The sequence below is a fragment of the Motacilla alba genome, chromosome 20 (assembly GCF_015832195.1).
Source record: "Motacilla alba alba isolate MOTALB_02 chromosome 20, Motacilla_alba_V1.0_pri, whole genome shotgun sequence".
In the NCBI taxonomy this organism is placed as follows: domain Eukaryota; kingdom Metazoa; phylum Chordata; class Aves; order Passeriformes; family Motacillidae; genus Motacilla; species Motacilla alba.
The window spans coordinates 1771618-1786256 of NC_052035.1; the positions used below are offsets into that span (position 1 = coordinate 1771618).

General features: G+C 44.5%; 1 protein-coding gene across 2 annotated transcripts in view; it reads right to left on the reverse strand.

The window, feature by feature from the left end:
• The window catches only part of LOC119710165 (ubiquinol-cytochrome-c reductase complex assembly factor 1), a 46511-nt gene extending 34938 nt beyond the window's left edge, over positions 1–11573 (reverse strand). Inside the window, exons 1-4 of one of the 2 annotated variants that reach the window (XM_038158858.1) lie at positions 11445–11571; positions 7219–7323; positions 5792–5896; positions 915–1022 (exon numbers count right to left, since the gene is read on the reverse strand). In XM_038158858.1, the coding sequence (XP_038014786.1) occupies positions 915–1022; positions 5792–5896; positions 7219–7323; positions 11445–11468 (342 nt within the window). In that variant the 5' untranslated portion in view covers positions 11469–11571. Of the gene's footprint in view, positions 1–914; positions 1023–5791; positions 5897–7218; positions 7324–11444 lie in introns of both variants that reach the window. The other variant, XM_038158859.1, reaches the window with a different exon arrangement.
• Between the last annotated feature and the right edge of the window lie 3066 nt (positions 11574–14639).

Below are 14639 nucleotides of genomic sequence, written 5' to 3' on the forward strand. Positions count from 1 at the left end.
TCTGAAAACAACACTTAGAGCTAACAAGAATCTTTATTACAACAATATGTACACAAGCACATGGGAGAGAAACTACATTCTCAAGAGGTTCAGCATCACCTGATTAAAGCAACTGATTTTAACCAAAATAACTAAGCCTGTTACAAGTCATTTATCTTTGCTTTACACTTTCTGAGGAGCAGCATGCAATCAGCAAGAGTTTCAGATCAGTCTCTGAAGAGGTGTACTCTGCCTTGCAGCTATTCAAAGCACCTTAAAACTTCAAACATTTTTTAATCTTTTTTATTCAAATAACTGCTTTTCATTTCAACACAATTGAGCTCAGTCCTTCTTTCAAGCCACCTTCTCCTCTCATTCTTTTGTACTCTTCCTTAATTCAGAGAAAAGAAATTATGACTTTCATCTTTTTTCTTCCACAGAAGGAACCAACCCCAGCTCTAACAGAGCTGCTCTCACTTAGTCAATGTTAACAACCGTTTTATGAAAGGGTTATTTAAAAAGAAAAGGAGAAGAGCAGGACCTATTTGTGACTCTGCCCCAGTCATCTACCACTGAACAGTGATTTGAACAGCAATACACACCATATCCCACCACTGACTGCTCAGTAGACCCTCCAGGCAAGGCTCTTACTCTGCTCTTTGGTGCACAAATGAAGTGAAAATCAGATATCTGAAGAAATTCAAGAAGGATTTAGACTCTACCAAATACAGTATTGTTGCATATGTCAATGATGGCAATATATAATAGAGGTTCAAGATCTGGATTATTAATTCCTTACATCAGAAAACAGGAATTTACATTAATATTTATCAATTAAGTACTGCTCCTACCATAAGAAAACAAATGTGGAATGGTTTTGGTCTGCTTTTTAGAACTATGAAATGAACAAAAGAATTATTAAATTACTGCTTTACCCATCTGCTGTACTTGAGTGGTCCTGTGAACCCCATTGCTTCTATTATCCTTGTAAAAGCACCCACTTTTTCTTCCGATGGCAGCAAGGAATCTTTTGCAGAAAGATGCTGTAAAATTGAAATAGCACATATTTCAGTCTCAGCACTTAAATCTGACACAATGTAGTTAGCAAAGTTACAAATTTAACAGAGAATTTTAGGGCTTTATTGCCTGCTTTCTTTGTTCAACAAAACAAAACACTGTTTAGGTCTCCTCCAAAAACATTCCACTGGTTTTCATATGTGCCATTCCTCTGTTTATGAATACAAACATTGCATAACCATTGGGATAACAACTTCCCATTAGAAGCTCACATTCAAATACTTACAGAAACCTGCTTTCCAAAATATGGCTCCTATCCTAGACTACCATATTCATTCTAGGTGTCTTTACTTGGGCTTTAAGTCTTTATCTTTATTTTAAGATAAAATGAGCAAACAAATCACAGAAACAGAGTAAATAAAGCTAACCTTTCACATTCCCTCTATTCCTCTCACAGGCATTCTACGGTAATTATACATGATACAAACCAATCAGCTCTGTTTTAAAACCAACGAAGATACATGAACCCACCGTTCTTACCCAAGAGCTCCCCCAGACTCTTATTCCCCTTACAGTTAATCTACAGAGTACTTGCAGAAAATCCAGATCAGCAAAGCACTTAGTCAGCAATGATTTGCAGCGTCTGCAAGCATGAAGATAAATGCTCTCTTCCAGACTCACTACACACCTTAAACAGCCCTGGGCTGGTGCGGTGGCTTTAGCCCAGTGGACAGGTGGGGATAGGGGAGAGAATTGGGAGGGTAAAAGTGAGAAAACCGAGATAAGGGCAGTAAAACAAAAGCCAGAGACTCAAGCAAAGCCAAAGCAGGAATTCACCCCCCACCTCCCCAGGGCAGGCAGGTGCTAAGCCATCCCCAGGACAGCTGGGCTCCATCAGAATAACATCACACCAATGTCCCCCGCTTCCTCCTTCTTCCCAAGCTTTATATGTGAGAATGATGCTGGATGGTCTGGACTGCCCCTGGGGTCAGCTGGGATGAGCTGTCCACATTGTGTCCCTGCTGTGTCCCTGCAATTTCTTGTGCACCCCCAGCTACTCCACTGATGGGGTGAGGAGCAGGAAAGGCCTCAGCCTTGTGTCAGCCCTTCTCAGCAACTCAAACATGCCTGGGATATCAGGGCTGTGTCCAGCACAAATCCAAACCACAGCCCATACCAGCTGCTAGGAAGAAAATTTACTCTCCCCCAGCCCAAAGCAGCACAACTGGTAATAAGAAAACTTTATGGCATTCTGCCCCAGCAGAAGCCATCAGCCAGCAGTAATCACCACTGGTACTCCAGCAAATAATTTCCATGAATTAAGTATGCAGTATAGACTTTTTGCTATCAACAAATTACTTTTAACCTATCTATTGCACATGAATCTCCTAGATATGATTTGAGGAAATACAGCTGAGAGCCATTATAACCTGTGAAAGTACTGAGACCAGGATGCCAGCTCCAGCAAGGATCAGGAGCAGACTCCTGGGGATGACACAAAAGCAGAGAAATACAGCACACATCACCCCAGCCTTCTGGGATGTACCTGCCCAGCTTCTGACAGACATTCCTGCACAAGAAAATGTATCTATTCATTTTTTTTGTCAGCTCCAACTGGCTACACCTTCAGTATCCCCGCGGCATTTGAAACTATTTAACCTCAGTAACACAAAGTTGTGGTATGTTGGGTTTCACAGTTTAATCATGTTTAAAAAAAAAATCCCTTGTGCCTTTTTAAAATCCAACCTTGTAATTTGGACTAGATGACCTCTAAAAGTTCCTTCCAACCCAAAGTATTCTATGATCCTTGGAAGCTCCTAATTTTCCCTTAAGAACCTGCAAACAACCATTTCCTATCCCACTTTTTAGTAACTTTTATAGGCCAGTATCATACATACATTCCTTAGTTTAGAAGGGTCCTAAAATAGGCTATTCTCACATTGAAAGCTTTTCCCCTTTCTGATCATTCTCCATAGACTTCCTAGCACTAATATAGTAGTTTCTGAAATGGGATGAATGGTAAATAAACACATATTAAGATACAGATTAAAATACAGATCCATACTCTGCACAAGCTGCTATAATTAATTAAAAACTCACTGTAAAAGTGACAAAATTATAGCTCTGAGACAGAACTCGTCCTTGTGTATATCCACACACAGGCCTGAGCATTTGAGATAAAACACTCTGCACTTGTGCACTGTCCATAGAGGCTGCCAATGCCTTGAATCCTGCCATGCCCAGTGTTCAAGTAAATGGGAAAAAACATACCCAGCATCATTTCAATATCTGTCAACCTCCCAGGCAGCGTAACACCACCCAGAGCTCCTGTGATACTCGGCTCCTCCTCTGAATGCTGGTCATTAAACCCGCTCACCAGGTCCCCTCTTAGCAATGTCTGCAGAGGCACATCCCACCCTCTGCCGCACGTCAGTGATTCCCCTGACACGTACGTGGCTATTTAAACCAGTTTTTAGTACCTTCTCTTCAGGATTATGCAGTGCAATACTCCCTGCTACACTACAAATGGCTTCTAACCTTCCATCCTAACTCCATAATCCCCCTCCAGCCAGGCAATGATAGGAACTGCTCAAGGCAGAGCTTGTGTCCAATAACCATTGCCATGCTCACTAAATCAACATTCATCTCCTCCACAAGAATTCAAATCACACTGAACTTCTAATGAACCCAGGCAGAACTTCACTACATGCCTCTTATCTATAAATGCATATGAAGTCTTGCTCTGTACAGGTTTTTCATGATGCAGAGGAAGTTAAAAACCAAAATTATCTCAATTTGTCTGTGTTAGCTCATCACTAAAACAATGGCTAACCAACAAGCAGGTTTCTCTAGGAAATGCCATGTTTCTTGCTTCATTCTTCTGCAAGGCAGCCTGGACTAGCTCAAGAGATGGTGAAGGGATTTAAGCAGAGAGTGCTTGGTTTAACCTATGGATGGAGGCCTGACACTCATCCTGTCAATGCCAGGACTGCAGCCAAATGTAATTAAACAATCCTATAAGCATCTGTAAAATCAGATCTAGGAAACACTGGGTGAGGAGGGGAGAAACTGCGTAGTGCTTAGTTGCCAGCTGGGCTAATACCACAACACAGAGAGAGAGAGAGAGAGAGAGAGAGAGAGAGAGAGAGAGAGAGAGAGAGAGAAAACTTTAAAAATTTATTTTATAACTTGCTCAAAAAAAGCTCATGAAGATACTGTGCAAGGGACATAAGCCTACCTCAGGCTGTCTTTCCTGCTCAATACCTGAAAGGCAGTGCTTAAAGCAAACAATCATTTTAATTTTGACACCAAACATAAACTGAAACATCTGGAGCTCACCATTAATTCCAAACCACTTTCCCACCAGGACTGCATAGTCAAGTTCACATTTCAAAGATGAGTAAGTACTTCTCTATTCAAAATAATGAAGTTGCAGTCCAAAAACCCACCTCAAACCTACAGTGTTGTAAACTGCTTCCTCTCTGGTCATAAATCCTGCCTGCCTTCTTACACCATGGCTATTTTAACTGGGAAGTTTCCCCATCCATCTTTCAGCCCTTGTACCCCTCCCCGTGCCCTTTCCAATCCACCAAAAGCAAATCTTGAGTCCTGCCTTGAAGATTTTCATGGCACTCCTGGTTTGTTTGAAGTACTGTCTTGTCACCCACTACTCTCCCAGATCTGCTCTCTAAGTGCTGCCTGTGCAGGGCTCAGAGCAGTGCAGGCAGAAGGGGGGATTAGGGGCATTCACCATCTTTGGGAGTCTGGATAACAACTTTAGCTCTGGCCATGATAAATTGTGCAACCCCTTTGTTTATGCTTCAATCTCTGTCTGCAAAACGTCTGATTTATCTTAACAGCTGAAAAACACTGAAAAATTGACTATAAGAAGGAAAAACCCCTAGTTGAGAACTAAATGCAAAGACCAGGCAGGGGCTCTTTCCTTGCACACTTCTGGTTTTACTTCATTTTTTCTATCCATGTCAAAATAACCAATTTAAAACCCTTCTTAGTATGTACCTCTAACTCCACACCAGCAAAATGCACTATTAGCTAGGTAGCAAACTGGGATTATTGTTTTCATGGAAGTTTTACCCATCAGTCCCTAACTCTTTTTCCTTCTGTTGTCTCACTTCTCATGCATGTGTTCCATTTTGCCATTTTCTTCACACTGGATTGACAAGATATCAGGATATTTATTTGTTGAGAGATGCTAACACCTTTAGTTTCTAAGTGGTGAACTTGATCTTATGGAGTTGATTAATGCCTCAGAAAACTTCTCCTCCAAGACAAAAGACAATGCATGTACAAGACACGTAGACCACAGATTAACAAAATAGTACAGATGAACAGTAAATTATTACACAATAAATAGCTGTTATTAGTAGACTGCATGACAATTTTCAGTGTTTGGAAGATAGCAAAACTGTCACCACGCATTATTCCAAAGAATAAGGAAACATTTTGTCACTTCTAATATGAGTGGAAGGAACATCTGCTCTGGACACCTTGACTTAATTTCTTTCCTGACTGGAAGGAAGCCCCCAGCCTTGTCAATGAACCTTCAACCTGATTACCCAACTGTAACTGCACCTTCCTATGCCAGCCCTTCATTTTCTGGAAAGGAACAGAATTCCTTCACCAATTACCAGACCCATTGTTCACAATACACTCAAACATCTTAGAGAAAGGCTGAATCCTCTCCTACGTGTTCTGAGAAGTGTTTTGCCTCCTGTCTCTGTAGAATCCCTAGCACATGTGTCCTCCAACAATAAAATTTTCCAACTCTTCTCACCTTATTCGTATTGTAAAAGGATCTGTTTTGCTGTGTGATGGCTCCATTGGCTTGAATCAATCCACCACAGAATTTAGAGAGTTGGAAGGTGCCAGCCTTGTGTCTCTAGTAGAAATGATAAAAGAAAAGAAAAAGAATTAAGAGACCACTGACTTTGCATCAACCACCTGTAGTTTGCTTCCAAGTCAATTAATTCTGGCTAATCCTGAAAAATTCTGCATCACAAATAGCACAAATTTATTATAGCAACTGTTACAAACAAAATGGCTATCTATGCTTAATGCTCCAGAGCACATTTTCCAGTGTTCCATATATGTACTAATGGAATGGACTGGTAGAACACTGTTCTCAAAAGCCACAGCCTCTCTGCTTTGGCTCTCACACTATTTCTAATTATGGGGTTTGTCTCTTAATAAAGAATAATTGTTTTTTCTGACTTAGCAGACAAACAGCTGGTTTTATCTACAACTTTATAACCTGTTCAATTGTCCTTGTGGCCAAGACTTGAGAAAACACAAACTGCAGTGTAAAAGCTACCACTACAGCCCCTATGACTTCAATCACACATCTAATGCACAACAAAGAAAACTCTCAAGCAGGAGCAAGCAGGCTCCCCAGGAAAGAAGCTGCACTCTGAACAGAACACTCTCACAGTCTCCCAGCACACCCAACTTAGCAGTATCTTACTTATCAATTAATTCAGAAAGAGTAAATATGCTGTTCAGAGCAGTCATTCCCAGATGTGTACTGAACGTAGAGTAAGTCCAACTTCATTAATAATTTCACAACTGCTCATTTCCACCTCTAGTCCCAACATCACGTGCTACTGGTACAAACTGGTGCTTTAATAGCAGGGTTAGCATCTACTCCCATTTTCTACACATTTCTCACCACTTTATCATTAATTGCTATTACTTGATGCTCTAGTTGATTTACTCAGGACTGACACTCTGGCACTATGCTGGCTGTGCCACAACAGTGAGCCAAACTGCAAAGCTTCCACTAGAACAACACTAAACATGTTGTGCAAGGTAAACATCCATCAGTACTAGGAAGTTCAAGGCCACTGTACAGTGGAGATGTTCTACAAAATAAAGTGTTCTCTAAAATAAAATGCTGGAAACAGCATGCAAACATGACTGGCTTGTAATAGCTTGTTTGGAAAAGTAACACCTCCATTTGGACTTCTGCATTTAATCTTCTCACAACAGATCATTTGGATTTATTGAAAGACACACCTGGACATGGAACAAGAGTGGGAGCGCACTCTTCCAGCAGCAGAGAGCTCTAGAGTTGCCTTGGTAGTTCCACAATACACAGAGAAGACACTGCTTTTGGAAGCTTCTTTATTGAAAAACCCTTACTTTTTCTTGGTAATTTAAGATCATTCCATTTTTCAGACACTTTAACATGCAGTGATGTCTTACCTGGAAAACACTGCAGAGCATCTGCCTACAGCGGCCCGGGACTGCGGGGGTCTGCAGCGACCCACGGCACCCTGCTATCCACCGGGTCACTCCAGCCTGGCAGCTCTGCAACGAGGAGATGAGCAATGAAGGAAAGGACACAGAAGTGCAGAAATAGTGCAACTGTCCCACTGCTCTCACAGGTTTTCTTCATTCATATGACAAAAACAACATGGAGCTGCATCAAGGGGTCAGGGGGAAGGGTTTAGGTTGGGTATCAGGGAAAGGTTCTTCCCCCAGAGGGTGCTGGCACTGCCCAGGCTCCCCAGAGAATGGGCACGGCCCCGAGGCTGCCAAAGCTCCAGGAGCACTGGGACAGTGCTCTCAGGCACAGGGTGGGATTGTTGAGGTGTCTGTGCAGGGCTGGGCATTGGACTCAACGATCCTTGTGGGTCCCTTCCAGCTCAGGATATTCCATGATTCTAACAATCCTCAGATTCAACTCCAAACTTGTGCTTGACAAGAGTATAAATTTTGATTATGAAAATATTTTGCCTTCCAGTACAAGTATTCAACCCAAGTCTGATGGCAGAAACAGATGAATGGAAGGAAATGGTAGGCTGTCTACATCATAAAACCACACCACAACTTCTCTGTCTATACAATAAATTCAAATGCTTAAGAAGCATTCTTCAATTGACTGAGTAAGCTCTAAAAAGCCATCATCCAACTCAGCTTTTATGCATCTTTCTCTTACTTTACTCAGGCACAGCTAAGAATTTTCGTATTCCAAAAGCACATATTGTCCCCATAAATTTCAGTGAAGATCATTATTTTCTGTCATGAAAATGCCAGCAATACAAAGAAGAGGTGGAGCTTTTTTGCCTGCACCTTCTTTGCACCTTTCACCTTCTGCAATATTCACATTAGTACAATATTTGCCTCCTTCATACGTGCGCTACATTAACACTGCAAATAATGTATGGAGATGCCATTTTCTAATAAAGATAGCTTCATTTCTGGATGGCCACAAAGATGATTAAGAGACTGAAGCATCCAATGTATAAGCAGAGAATTAGTTTTGAGAAACAAAGACTTCAGGGAAATCTTATCAATCTGTATTAACATCTGGTGGGGTGGGCAGTCAGACTGTCCCTGGGGGTGCCCAGTGAAAGGACAACTGCGAGAGCAGCCGATCTGCCCAGAGACAAGAGGAACCAACACAAACGACCCCGAGCTCCTGTCCCCCTCCTGTGACCTGCACCGTCACCCCTGTCCCTCAGGCGTGGCCATCGGCCTTGCAGGCTGTCCCTCAACTCCAGAGCTGCACTTTGAATCCATTAAGAGAACTGATGTGTGTTTTTAAACACTGCAAAGGGAGAGATGCTGTCCCATGACAAATGTGGGGAGTGTCCACCTTCCCATTTCCAGTGTAGCAAAACTACTCAAGCTTCTGATCTTTGGACCTAACATCACCATCAGCAAGTGAAATTATGAAAATGATACATTTCTGTCCAAAAAACCATTTCAGCTGAGTCCCACAAAGTACTTCTTGAGACAATCTAGTGTTCTGACCCAGTTTAATAAACACTTCACTGAGAAAGAAGTAACCTTTTTTTTTTTTTTTTTTTTGGTGAACAATTACTACAAGATTCCAAGAATCTGACAGAACTCTTTTTGAGGCTTTTTCTCATTAACATGCCCAGGTCATGGCTTAGAGCTTGAACATACTGAGGTTTGGAACTCCTGAAAAGCACAAATGCAACAAACCTGGACAGAGACAAATGAAAACAAAAAATAAGCATAAGCACACTTAAAAGCTGAGATGTGATAAACAATCCAGTAATAAAGAAAACAGACAACAGGAGACAGCAGGGAATATGAGTAGCTAAGGAATTTTCTCTAAGCCAGCATCACTCTGCAGAACACAGCCTTCCTTTCAAATTACAAGTGCTTCTTTTGCTTCTACCCTGGGCTGAACAAAAGTGTACCAAGCCTAAACTGAACAGGATTACTCAGGAATAGTCTGCAGGAACAGCTCCGGAACAGCCTGCCTTGTCAAGACAGAGATAAAAGAATATTACTAGTCTTCTAAATCCTCTTGGCAACCTTTTGGAAAGTCTTAGGTAGCAGGCAAGCTATTTATCAAGGTATCTTGGGCAAAAACATATTTATCATAATGCCAGTATTAAGGAGCAGAGCTGAAATATCAGGGCTGTATCATACATCAGGAGCTCAAAGTCAGACAAAAACCAAATTTTCCTTATTTCCAGTAGAAGGAAGAAATACAGAAAGTTTTAAGACTAGTTTTCATACAATTAGGAAACCACTAAATTTTAATGCAGAAACACTTGCTGAAAAATGCCAGGGTTAAGCAATTCTTGAGCTGAAGCTGAGCATACTTCAGATCACAAAAAATGGCAGGTAACTACATCATCTCCTCTCCAAAGAGAAACCTTTCTGGTCTGGCTGAAAAATCAAATCAGCTTACTTTGCCACATGAATGCCAGCAGCAGCTGGCTGAGGAGCTGCCCAGGGACAGGTAAGCCCAGGAGGCAAATTCTTTCCCTTCAGAAGCAGTTTTCATTGCAAACCCTGCCCTGGGGGTGCGGCTGCGCAGGCACCCTCCTGGTGCCTCACTGCTTCCCTACTCCCTACTGCTCCCTTCCTGCCTGGCTACCCCTTCCCTGCCTGCTGACCATTGCCACTTTAATGCTTTCAAACTGCACAACCTGTTGTCACTGCTCTGCTGCTCCAGCACTTGGATCATGGGGGGCCAAGAAAAAGGCAGGCAACAGAGCAAGGACAAAGCACAGAGAAAGGGCAGGTGTGGAAGGAGAAAGCAGGAACTCAAGGTCACTGCATTTGAGCTGCTCTCGGCAGGTTTGTGCTTGGCTGCTCTCATCTTGAGTTTGGAAAGGGCAGGGCTCAGCATGATTGGGAAAACCACACCCTGAGCCATCAGCTCGGAGTACTGGGGAGACTGATTTCACAAGTGGATATTGCCCCCATACTAAAGGCCTTTCCTGTTCCTGGGACATCTGTCCCCACCTAGCAGCACTGGCCACCCTATGTGGTGATCTAAGATCATACCCAGGTATAAAACTCTGTTTTCTAGACAATATGCTAAAAAGAAGAACTCTGCCACAGATGCTTCAAAGGCTAATAGAAAGAAAAAATGCACACAAAAGAATGGGAAAGAAGAAAGGAGTGGAGTCGTTGGAAACCCACACTTTCACAGGAACCCAAACACTTCCAATCTGAATCACAGAACCACTAGGGCTGGAAAAGCCCTCTAAGGTGATCAAGTCCAACCATTACTAAACCATGTCACCAAGTGCCATATCCACACGGTGTTTGAACACTTCCAGGGATGGTATCTCCACCAATACCCTGTGGTGGTGCCAGTGCCTGAGCAGTAACACAAGAATTAGAATCTTTACACTACCCTTGCTATCCAACAGCACCAGAGTGAGAGGGGAAGGTCCCATAAGGGCAATGCCCACCCCTAAGGGCACACACTGAGCCCAGCAGAGGAGTCCCACTGGCAGGCACGTGTCTCCAGCTCCCACCAGCTGCCCAAACCCCTACACAATCAATTAAGTTGGAAAATACCTCTGAGTTCAACCTATGACTGCAACACCATTAGGTCAACTAGACCATGGCACAGAGTCCCTTAAACATCTCCCAGGGATGGTGACTCCACCACCTGCCCGGGCAGCCCCTTCCAATGCTTGACCACTCTTTCAGTGAAGAAATTCCTCCTGGTGTCCAAGCTGAACCTCCTCTGGCACAATTTGAAGCTGTTTCCTCTCATCCTTGTTCCCTGGGAGCAGAGCCCGAACCCCTCCTGTCTGCTCCCTCCTGTCAGGGAGTTTGTGCAGAACCAGAAGGTGCCCCCTGAGCCTCCTTTTCTGCAGGCTGAGCCCGCCCAGCTCCTTCAGCCACTGCTGCTGCTCCAGCCCCTTCCCCAGCTCCGTTCCCATCCCTAAACACGCTCCAACCCCTCACTAACCCTTCAGCCAACACAAACTCCGCGGGAAAAGCTCGTCCCGCTGCTTCGCCAGACATCGGGTGCGAGGCCACAGGGCGGGAAGCGGGAGCAGCCCCCGCTGACACCGCTCGGGCTGCGGAAGGAGGCCGCCACAGGGGCGGCGCGGGGACAACCCCGGCTCCACACGCCGCTCGCCCCCTCAGCACCAGAGCTCTTTCCCCTCCTTCCTCCCCTCCCTCTTCCTTCCACTCACCAGGGCCCGCGCCAGCGCCGCCATGAGTCCCCGGCGCCGCTTCCGCCGGCGCGGCCCAGCCCCTTCCGCGGGAAGCGCCGGGCGGCTGGCGGCGTGAGGCGCCCCGCAGGATCGGGAGCCTTGTCTGGCTTGAAAGCCGGCCAGAATGGCACGCTCGAGAGAGTAATTATGTAATTGTGTTTCCATGGGAAGGAGAGCACCTTTCCCTGGTATTTAAAGCGCGGGTTATAAGCTACCTATGGGAGATAAATGTTAAGGCAGTTTCTCGTTCTGACCACTCTGTAGCAGCCTGGCAGACAGGCTGCCAAGGTCAGACACTTGCACTGCTGGAGCCGAAGTTCCTCCACAATGGGAGGCTCAAATGCGCCGAAGGGTGTCCCTGCATTTCCCACTCTCACACAGTCAGACCAGGTTTCCTACAGCAAAGTCTCACGTGTCTCGTTCCACAAAACAATTTATTTGTGGCGCAGGAACACAGAAACAGCTCGAGCCGGTGCCTCCAGGGAGGGACTGTGAACCCCTGGGCTGTGATGCCTTCACAGTCCGAGCACAGCAAAGTCTCAGCTCTTCCTTGAGAGTCTTTGGCTCCTGTCTCCCCCTCTGTCTCCATCCACTTCCCTGGCTCCTGCTATGTTTCTCAGTGTCATCACCTGAACCTTGTGCCCTGGTCTTTGTGCCCTTTGTTAACCACAGGCTGGCAGCTCATGGCTCCCACCCAGAGCTCAATCCGCATTTCAATCTGCAGTTTGCATGCTGGGTTACCTGGACCAGATTTATTTCTCAACAGTAAAGCCCAGCAAGAGCTTTTTGACCTCTCACATCTTGCATAGGAGCAATCCCTGGATCTATTCAGTTTTGGAGCAAATTTTGCGACCAAATTGCAGAGGTCCGGTCCAGAAAATGAATCAAAGCACCTTTCCTTAGGGAGGGAAACACCTGTTCCTCCTGTTGATGCTGCAGGTGATCATCTGCCTAGTGGTGGTAAAGGCCAGCAACACTTTTCTGTCTTGGCGCCTTTTGTGTGTGAGAAATCTTTGGATGTATTCAGTATTAGAGGTGGTATTATAAATTTTGGTGATGGACCCCTGAATGGAAATAACTGTGCTTTTCCATGGGAAGGAGAGCCAGTAGCCCCAGTGTTCCAGGTGCAGACAATGGGGTGCCCCAACAGGAGGTAGAGGCCAGCAAGACCTTTCTTTCTTGGAACCTGTTGTGTTGTAGCAATCCCTGGACATGTTCAAACTTGGAGTTGAGTTCCTGATGTCAAACTGGGATCTGCATGCAAATAACACCACCTTTCTTTAAGAAAGGAAGCACCTAGTCCTGTTCTTGGTGCTGCACATGATCATGTGCCCAATGGAAATAAATGTCAGCAAGATTATTTATTTCAGAGTTGTGCAAGCCTGGGAGCTTGGTGATATTCAACAAATCCAGCATGGCCTAGCAGAATTTGCACCACATTTTTAGACACGGAAATTCAGAGTTAGTAACTTCCCAAGTACAGCCCCTCTATTAGGATCAGTTAGTAGTTTCCATACAGTCACATAACCCAGGAACCTTTTTGACCTGTAGGCATGAAGTAGGCATAACAATTGTTATGTTTGCCCAATTATCCAATCACAAATAAAAACAAAACAGAATTAAATGTAGCAGCAATTTTAATGAAGTCGTTTAGAATAGATAAAAGTGAATACACTCAAAATATTGGCAGTATAATTTGGTTAAAATGAGGTATAATCTGGTTCTTATAACAGCGCATAAGCAAAAATTACCACGGGGTATGGGGTGCATGGGTTTTGGGACCGCTGCCACCTCACATACAAGGTCGTTAAGTTACAATTCCCCTTTTTATGCTGTGTGCCATCACCATCTCTTCCCATTTTCGATTCGTCACATTCATATCTCCACCTTCATCATCATCTTCATCACGCATGCGCAACCATCCCTTGTAGGTGGTCGCACCACTCTTTGGGGGTCGTCTGAGGAAGGCTTCTCCTCTTCCTCAGGTGTCCTTTATTTCACCTTTGGATTACACATGCACACCAAGCTGGTATAATATGAGCCAAATCTAACATTATATGAGCCAATGCCATGTTCTAACATTAAAGCGATAAATTTCATACAATTAACATGTTCCTGATTTCCACCCAAGTTTTCCCTTTTTTCCAGATAAATTTAGTAGTACTTATCTCTTACTCCTTCCTGCCTTGAACATCTGCAAGAGAAAGGGGGGGGGAATGGATTCCCTCCCCTGGCATTTCACTTTTTAACCATTTTATTATCTCCAAATATTAATTACTGTATCAATATTGATTACTGTTTCAATTTTTGTCAGCACAAATCACACCTATTTATCACACAATGAACATAGTTCACCTATGGAATATATGGACCTTGAATATTTTGCCAGGTTAGCAATGGAGACATAGACATACATCAACATCCTAATTTACTATGTCCTTAAAGCTTGTTAGTTACAGGATGTCCATGGGTGTGGTGTTGCATTTTAGTTAAATGGCATGCTCTGTCTCACCCCTCGCAAATGTACAGTTTATTCCAAGCTGTGATCCTCCCCTGCAGTGTCATGTATCTGTAATCCCATTGCCCCAAGTCTTACTCCGTGCCCACTTTGAATCTCCCTCTTAAGCTGTGCGAGGGAGACCAGACTCTCTCTTGGCCCCTTTTCTCCCTGGGCTCTCCCCCTCCCCCTCATGCTGCTCCTAGGGATGGGACTCCCAATAAACCCTCATCTGATCAGCACCCTCAGAAGCCGTGTGGAGTCTCCTTGCCTGCCTGCTGCTACCAGCGAACATACAGCTTAGGGGGCCCCAGGGGCCCCCTCAAACGACCTGCTTCACAGGGGTAGGGGATGCTCTTGCTCCCTGTTCCACTGATGGAGTCTCCTTTCTTGATCATTAGGCTTGAAAGTATATAAACACCTTACACCAAAGAATATCCTGACTTAAGACAATCTTGACATATTCCACATTTTTGCAACAGCATGGGAGGCTGCAGGTCTGTGCTGGGGTTTGGTTTGGAAGGGGCAGAGATGGCAGATCCGTGCCTGCCCACTGCTGTCGGCCATGTCCTGGGGGAACATGTCCCGGCTCTGCCCTGGGGCAGCAGAGAGAGCAGCATGGAAGCAGCTGCTTCTGTGGCTGAAGTTGGGGAGGCCATCCTGGCTGCCCCAAGTAT